General features: G+C 43.0%; 1 protein-coding gene across 1 annotated transcript in view; it reads right to left on the minus strand.

Annotated features, from left to right (window-relative positions):
* The window catches only part of ABCC4 (ATP binding cassette subfamily C member 4 (PEL blood group)), a 159,527-nt gene extending 152,704 nt beyond the window's left edge, over positions 1 to 6,823 (minus strand). Inside the window, exon 1 of the mRNA XM_061996060.1 lies at positions 6,662 to 6,823. Within this exon, the coding sequence (XP_061852044.1) occupies positions 6,662 to 6,735 (74 nt within the window). The 5' untranslated portion in view covers positions 6,736 to 6,823. The remainder of the gene's footprint in view (positions 1 to 6,661) is intronic.
* Between the last annotated feature and the right edge of the window lie 2,322 nt (positions 6,824 to 9,145).

The following is a 9,145-nucleotide window of genomic DNA, read 5'->3' on the forward strand; positions in this document are numbered from 1 at the left end:
GACCAAAGCAGGTGTCCATCCGGGCCCTGGATGCAACCCCAGGCTTCAACTGCCCTGATCAGCCTACAACAGCTACACCATAGTCAGTCACTATCAGTACCTTCCTCAGTGCTAACTGCACAAGTTTGCTCTCCCCTTGCTTCACAAAAGCCTTTGCTTCATCACTGGCCAAGACAGAAAAATCCGACTACATGGACTACTTTGCTAATTAGAAAAATCTTTTCTTTTTGTCTTTCTTTATTTGTAACTACAGTCAGAAATTTAACTTCTGGGTAATTCTACAGCACCCAGTCAAATCCACATCCTGCATACTCTCATCAACTAATTATTTATTAAGGTAGTTTACAAGTTGTGTTTTCCCCATTCCTCTCAAGCTTATTTGTGCATTACATTACAAGCATCTTCTGTTTATGTCACAATGTCCACTTATTTTTCAACAGTTGCACAGAACAGTCTTTGTTTACTCAAATTCTTCCATAACACTAGGATTTCATCTCCCTGAGCAGCTTGGAAGCACTACTTTGACTGCTAAGCTACAAAGTACACGTATTTCTTTCTCTTTAATCACCTACTTTGGAACTGGGTGGAGGTTTTTTTGTAAAATAAATGGGGTTTCCTCATGGGACTTTTTGATTATAAATCCACATTGCTAATCCTCCATGGCTTACCTCACGTGTCTACCTGCTTCATTATACTGTTCATTACCCACCTTCATGACTCGAAGCTCTACACCAGCAGAGCAAATTCAACATTGCTATAGGCTTGCTCTCAGTCCAGAGAATCACTGCTGGGATGGAGTGTACAGACAGAACTATACACACTGGCTACTGCCAGTGTAATATTTTGCAAGAATTCCTAAGTATCACTGCAACAGTTGGTAGTCATCATGTGCTTTTTTTTTTTTAAACCTATCTCTATTTCACATGCTCACTCATTCTCTTCAGTAAGCTGCCTTTTCTCACTTCCCCTTACCAAGTCATCTACAATTAATAAAGTTAACAGTAAGTTCTGGTATTTCTTCAGATGCTTTTCAACTGGTGTTTTGGTTGCAACTTCTCTCCCTGGCTCACTGCAGCTTAAACAGTAGAATTTCTCATTGCTTACTGTAGAAAAAAAAAATGGAATACAATGAAATTACTTCAAAGCCATATTAACTCAAAAACACCCTTTGGGTTTCCAGTTCCAACGTCAGACTATATTAACCTTTGATACTGACCTTCATCTCATCTTCCAAACTGTTGCTTTTCCTTTCTACTGCACAGTATAAGCGCTTAAGTTGCTGGACATCCACTGTCTGAGGCTGAGTAACTCAACTGGTATTTGATTGCATTTATTGCAATGTAGGTGAGCAGTATGAAAATAGCCTGCATCAACCAGATACAAAACATCTGATTACTCTTACTTCCTGATATTCCAAATGGCAAGAAGGTCAAACAGGGTGAGGAATGGGAGGGGAGAGCATACTGCAGCAAGGATTAGAAGAGCAGCACCACCTGTACCTGTGGTATTACAAAGACTATCATTAAAACATTGGTTTCAAGCCTAACATTCATGTGCCAGGAACAATATGCAAAATACCAAAGATTTGATGAAATTACGCCTTGTAACACTACATTTCAGTACAAGGTATTTATTGAAGTAGGGCCTCAGTTAATTATGCAGGGTGAAGGGAAAAGAGTCTTCACTTTCACAGAAAAGAATTGGTCATACAAACAAGTTTCAAAACTCAGGGTAGTTACTACTGAAATAACTTAGTTGGAGTGGGAAGTTTCTTCATAATTTGAAAAGTGCATCTAAAAACTGTTATATTTTACATACACATTTAGTGGGAAAAAAAGCAAACAAAAGAACAACAAAAAAGGTTCAAACCCTGAAACCAAAATTATGCAGAAAATCTAGCTGAGCTTAATGGTCTCTGATCTCAACTTCCACAAGAAAATGCAAATGTCGAAACCTAATGGCAACAATTTCTGTATTAACTTCAATTTTGACAAGTAATGGAAATGGGAAATCTCCTGTGAGTTCAGATCGGTATTACAAGTGGGTAGATGTCAGGAACACATATACACACAAAAGAAAGATGATTGGTCTTTTTAACCAAAGTCTACTTGTGTTATCTCCCTCAACCACTTCAGGGCACTTAAGGCCCTACAGAATATTCTACAAGTGGCAGAAAATAAACGATTTTTGGAATTCAAAAAACCAACAAACCAATGGCCCAACATACTCCCAATTCTGAAGGTTTGCAGAAATTAGAAAAGGTGCATTTTCTCTCATAAATGATACATATGCTTTACATAGCTCATTCCAAAGGCAAATAGCCTTTGTCTTTTGTTAAACAGTTCATCTAATTGCACATCTAAGCGAATACTAACATTCTGACAGTTTATGCACACTTGCTGTAGTCGACATCATCTATTTAGCACTCCTTGCCCATATATTTTCACTTTACTAGCTCAGAAATTATGGTTTTCAAACAATATTTTCTTCTGCATAATCTTCTAATGAAACAAACAACCTTTACAAATGAATACAAGAGTTCAAGAAACTGAATTATTCAAATTTAGCTACAGGATAGTAAGTATCTGATAAATGAACAATCATGTATTACTTCACACATTGTGCAGACACCTTGAAGCAAGTTTTCAGTTAATGTTTTAATGCTGCTATTGTAATGGTAATAGCCACATGTAAAGTGATGATGTAAAAAGGAATCCAACTTTAGGAAGCTGACAGTGTCCTGTGCTCCAAAGCAGCCAAGAACTTGTCATAGTCACGGTGAGTCTCTGACAGCTAAGTAATTACTACTATTATTAAAAATCAACTATGAATATAAGAAATTTATCAAGATTAATTTCTTCACTTCTCTGAACAAAAACACTGGATACTCCTCCTCATGTTATTAATAGGCCAAGACTTATGCAGTCTTTTAAAATCATAGCCTATGTTTTGTAACTTTACAATGAAGTGGATTTGATGTCTGAACAAGAAGTGCATAAAAATTCAACCTCTGTATAGCTAAAATATCTTTGGTAAATTAAGGGAGCAAATGCTACAAGCAAATAAAAATGCACCTGCTACTTAATAAACATGCAAGCCCAAAGGTGGGTTAATAGTTAGAAAGGAAAAATACTCTTGCCCTGTACAGCTATTAATTTCCCCACCCACACATCCCCCTTGGCAGAAAAAAAAAAAAAGATGTGAAAAATTCTATTCTCAACTGCATAAAGTACAAAGTACATAACTTTTTAAACCTAAAATACTTCTCACAACAGAATAGCTGTTTAAACATGATAAACAGTGGAGTGAATTATCTCTTCCTTGGACAGACCTAAAAAAGAAAGCAAATCCTCCTATCCATCTTTCAAAGCTTGCATTCTCACCAGTCAGATGAGCCAGCAATAAAACTAAACAAAATAAAAACCTCAAAAAACTTTAAAAGACAAACCAAAACATAGATGAAGTAAATTAGAAATATACCCAAGTGCTGTTAACTCTAACTGAACTACCGGACAGAGCTTTAAGAAGTTCAGTGAGTGTGGGAATTTGTGACTCTGAAGGTCTGTAGTCACAGAAATATCTACAACATTCAGAACAACCAGGCTTTGATAACCCTGAGTTAATACAGGTAATTCAGTAAGAGGTATGCAAAATATTCTTGTTTTCCAGTGGCGCTGATCTTTATACTTCTATTGTGAGGAGTTTTTTATTCTTCTAACATCTAGACCAACATTACACAAGGGATGCATAATAAAAATAAGTGTTCACACACAATCCAGATGTTTCTCTTTCCCATGAACGTACTACTAGAGCATTAAAGTTCATCAAGCTCATACTTGTCAAAGTCACAACCCAAAAGCAAGAAGACAAGCTTTGAACAATGAGAGAAGAATGTGTCTTCAGCCTACACACTCATTACCTTAGTTTTATAACTCAATGAAAACATGTCTTCTTTTCTCCTTTGAGTTTGATCTTGTTTCTGCCAGGCAATAATAGCAACAAACGAGAGGATGCTTCCTTACAATGGTGAAACTGCACTTTTGGAGCAAAATATAAATAAAATAAAAATAAGAAGGACCTTTGTTCAGCTACCCACAATGTCCCACTTTCTAGCCCCAGTGACACCAAGCAGCCAGCACTCGGGATTTGGAGAGCAGAGCAGGCATGCTCGAGTAACTGTGTGGTGGTGGCTGCCACTACTCCCGTGACAGCCCAGCCCTTCCCAAGCACTATTCATCTAGTTCTCCAGCTGAAAGCATCTCAGAGCATCCTGTGTGAGATAGGAGTTAAAACGAAGAAGTGCCAAAGCAGTACTTGCACAGCTGTCTGTCAGGTGCCACATGCTTTGCAGAAAGGAAGATCGATTCTCAAAGCTACCCTTGAAGTCAGTTTTATAGCCAATGAAGGGCATTTTAATACTTCCTTGATTCTATGCAAAACAGTATTAACGTGCAGAAGACTGGCAGCCCCTGCTTACTCAATTTAAGCCACTGCTGCCATTTCACTAAAAATACTCATGTTTTCTGAGCAGTAAAGAATAAGCATATCCTGGTGTCTCTCATGATCATATACAGCACAAGGGAGAGATGAGATTTTAAAAGGGTATTTGCACTGCTGTGAGTTATACTGCTATGAAAGCCTGGAAAAAAACAGTACGTAAGGCATGTTCCAAAGCTTTTTGAACTCCACTGAACTTATTTTCAAAGCACAAGCCCTACAGCTGTATACTACCATCTGACTGCAAAGCATGAAGTCCTGGTCGATCTCTGGACTTTCAGTAGGCCCATCATCCCACAAGAACACACTTTCACCTACTCTTCCCTCTCCATAATGAGAGCCTACAAACACGTTTGGGGTAAAAGGAACCTTTCAGGTGCTTGCCTAAAACTTCTTTATTGTTGCTGAACACTTCACTGTAACACACGGATATCAACACAAGAGGTTGGGGGAAAAAAAAAGAAAACAGATGATAGGAGTAGTCAGAGAACTAGCTACAAGCACTGAACACTTCCTTTTTCATGTCTAGCTGGGTTGGTTTTTGCAGAACTGCCAGTAGCACCACAAGATCCCAGCAAGGGAATGAGAACAGGCCAGAAGCAGCCCTGGAATGCTATGTGGACAACTGAAGTTCATCCCATTCTGTCTATATGTCCTAGCAAAACTGTTTCCAACACAGCCACCCCCGGTGTCAAGGAAGAAAGTGTAAGTCAAAATGCTGAACACAGAGACTAATGCGCAACTGTACAATCTCTTTTTTTTTTTTTCCTTTATTTTTGCAGAAAGTACTTCCAAGGACATTTGTCGGGGCTTTTAAAATTCCCCTACCTTCCAAAAGAGACTTCTGCACCTGTTCAGAGTTGCTTATACCATCAAAGAGTTTTTTACTTGTGTTTCAGAGGCTTCCAAAAAAAGAGCCTCGTGTGCCATGCTCTCTCTCTTCCTTCCCCCACCTCCACCACGTAACACAACATGTGTGTCCCGTCTCAGGCTACAGAAGGTGAAGCAGAATAAGCACTACCTCCTTAATTGCTCTCTTCTAAAGAGGATCTGCAAAGACAGACAAGCGTGATGCTCTCTCATTTTACTTTGCACATCTTTTCCTATTATATTCAAAGCAACTAAACTGTTGAGCTCTGATCGCTCATTGCTTCAAGTAATTATATATACCCATGCCACGGTTCCCACTAGTAAGAGAATTAGGACTAAGGCTGAACTAGTAGTTGTCTATTCCATGAAAGTTTGTGGTGACGCTGTAACACCCTCAGCCTTCACTTTGTGACCCCCCCTAAGCCTCTCTAGAGCCAAGGCAGCCGACTGTTGCTTAAGCATGTATGACAGCAGCCAGGCTGCTGCCCAGCCATCCCTCACACCGGGAAATTCACACGCCGCTACATAGTTCAGAAACCACCTTATTCCCGGAGGGGGAAAGCCCCATGCCGAAAGCGAGTTAGCAAGCCTTGCCGAGATGAGCAATACCCGACCGCAGCCCGTTATACAAACGGGGAAACAGAGCAACGCCAGGGAGCAGCCCCGCACATGGTCCCAGGTCCGGGAAGCCCGGACGAAGAGGCAGAGGACATTCCCGTCCTCCCGGCAGCTACCGAGGGAACCGAACATGTGCTCGAAATGGGCGACGGGGCCGCGCTCGGTGCCGGCCGCACAGCTGACGGCTGCCCTGCCTAAGGCAGGCAGGCCCCCGCCTGGGCTGTCCCCAGACCGCGGTCGGGGATTACGACCCGGCGCCGACTGCCGGCTTCACCTCAGAAGACCTTGCCCCGCCTCGCCGCGCTTCCCGCAGCCACCTCCGTACGAGGGGCTGTCCCGGCCGGCCGGGCTGACACGCCGGGCCCGAGCCGCGGCTGCAGTCACTGCCGCCAGCCGATGCAGGAGCTCGGGCAGCGCCAGCCGCCGTCTCCCATCCCCCCCGCCTCCGCTCGCTGCCGAGGCGCCTGGACCCTCACGAGAGCCCCACTGAAGAGCAAGCCGAGCAGCCCTTAGCCGGAGCTCAGCATCCTCCCGCCTCTGTTGCTGGGCCCCGCAGCCGAGCGGCCAGGCGAGGCGAGCGGCGCTAAGCACCGGCGCGGCGGCTGCTTCCCGCCAGCCGGCGCCCCGGGGCCGCACCTCGCGGCGTCGCTGCCTTTGCCCTCGGCCAGGCACTCACCAGAAGAAAAGCCGGGAGCAGAGGTTGGCATCCTGCAGCGGGTTGGGCTTCTCCTCGCGTGGTACCGCTTCCATGCTGCTCGCCGCGCCAACCCCCCCCCCGCCCGGCAGCGGCGAAGGCGCAGGACCAGAGGCGACTTCCCACCGCGGCAGCCGCCGCCGCTTTGCCGCCGGCCGGCGCTGTTTCCGGGAGAGCCGGCACCCCCCGCCTCGTCCCTCCCTCCCTCTCTCCCGTCCGCCCCAGGACGCCTCCTGCCGGCCTGGCTCGCCCGCGGCGCCCGCGTCGCCGGGTAGCCACAGAGGCCACGCCGGGGCTGGAGCCAGCCGTCAGCCGTCGTGCTGAGCTCCCGCGCCTGCCCCGAGGGGGCCGCTCCTCTCATTGAGGGGGATTGGCTCAGTAAGGGCCACGCTTCTGTCCGAGGAGGGCCGTTGTCGGACCTGGTGGTTCTCTGCTCATCTCCTCCTGATTTACCACATGCAGTTGCTGCCTACTTCCCCTCAGCGCACGGCGCCCCAATTTGGACAGCAAAACACGCCGCGAGTCGGGCCAGTCCAGCTTAATGGCACTAAACACCATCAGAAGCGCTTGCTGTCACCCCTTCCTAGTTTCAGACACTTATATTGAAAGAAAGAGAGAATGAAAAAGAGAAAGAAAGAGAGAAAAAGACAGAAAAAGACAAATCTCATCCTTGAAATCCGTGAAGCAATTCTCAAAAGTTCAGCTAGTGATCAGCATACTCTTGGAAGTATTGCTGCTGCGCCCCTGACACAGGCAATATGACCAAAAGGAGTAGAGGAAACTGCGGGAGACCTAAGAAAATAGGAATGTGGGACATGTATCTAAAGTAATCAAAGAACTACTAATCTCCAAGAAAAAAAATAATTAGCAAGAATGGGTCCCAGACATGCAGTTACTTCTCTGCACTCTCAGAATCACAGAATGGTTGAGGTTGGAAGGGACCTCTGAAGGTAAGCTGGTTCAATCCCCTTGGCCAAGCAAGACAGCTTAGGGGGAGTTGTCAGGACCATGTCCAGTCAGCTTTTGAAGATCTCCAAGGTCTCCACAATCCTGAGCAACCTATGCCAGTGTTTGATCACCTTCACAATATTTGTGAAGCAAATATTTCTAACTAGATGCTCAGAATTAAAGTGTATGACAGCTCAATGCAAGTCTCAAAGCATCAATAAAGTTTGGGTCAGGTTGTGGGAGAAAGGAAGATGTAAATCTAAATCCGAATTCTATTCATGAAGCATTACCTTTTTGAAGTAATGTGCAATGAAAGATTATGCAAACATTTCTTAGTTCAATCAAGGAAGTAGAATACTGGTGATGAACAAGTAATTTAAGTTATATCAATATAATAATATTAATATATATTAATATATTAGATATTAAAGTAAAATATTAAAGTCACTTATTCCTATGTTATTGTAATGTCAGGAAAAGCACAAAGAACAAACCTTAAGAAGTACATTTTTTGCTTTTCCAGCATTATCAGTGATGAATGTTGACACCACCTAATTTTAAAATAAATACTAGTGTTTACCTCTAAACCAAAATACTCTAGGAAGTTTTGGAGCAGGGAAAACCAAAAGGGAAGGGGAAAATAAAATTCAACCGAAAAAAGAATGTCCTGAAAGCAAAATTAATCTTTAAATCTGTCTATCAAGTATTCAAGTAACCATTAGAAACTGTTTGAGTAATAAAGAAGTGTGAAAGCAATCAGCAACAGAGATGCTCAGAAAAATCTGAGACTGCACATGGAGAGGAAGGGGGAGGGAAAATAGCACAGTAATGACATTGATAATCTTATTTCTATTTTAGGAGAAAACAAAAGCAACTGACAATTTATCCATCAAATATTTTGCTATGGCAACAATATGTTCACTGATAAATATCAGTCTAGAAAAGCCAACTACTCTAGTAGGGTAATGGCCAAATTAAGCCAGGGGCATCTGAATTAAACTTGTTATGCATTTACATTGTGCTAGAAAAATCAATTCAGTGTTCACAGAAGGTGTCACAAACATAAAAACACACAAGACTATTTATTCAGTGCACAAAACAAACAATAGTCATTAAATAAGTATCTGTATGATACTTATTACTTCACTCTCTTCTCGTTCTGAATACAATCAGATCGACAAGTTTCTTCACATGCATTTTCTATGGCACTTATCAGTAGAATGTTAAGAGTTCACTACATCTGCTTACATTTGCTTTCCTCAGAAACCTTTGAAAGTAATTGATCAGTTTCAAATGATTTCCAGTGGGTGAATAAAATAAACCGTGTGGATCTTAAGGTGCAGTATAGCCAGTGATTCTGTTTGTGCAATAAGAATCAAGCTTAGCCCTTCAGAGGCTATAGCACTATAACCTCTCACTTTTCAGGCAAGCAGCCATTGATTTCAGGGCTGAACAGTTTCTCTGTATCATACCCCAGGGCCTCAATACAGGTATCTGAAAAACCAAGATGTGCATGAG

Source organism: Colius striatus, chromosome 1 (assembly GCF_028858725.1).
Source record: "Colius striatus isolate bColStr4 chromosome 1, bColStr4.1.hap1, whole genome shotgun sequence".
NCBI classification, from domain to species: Eukaryota; Metazoa; Chordata; class Aves; order Coliiformes; family Coliidae; genus Colius; species Colius striatus.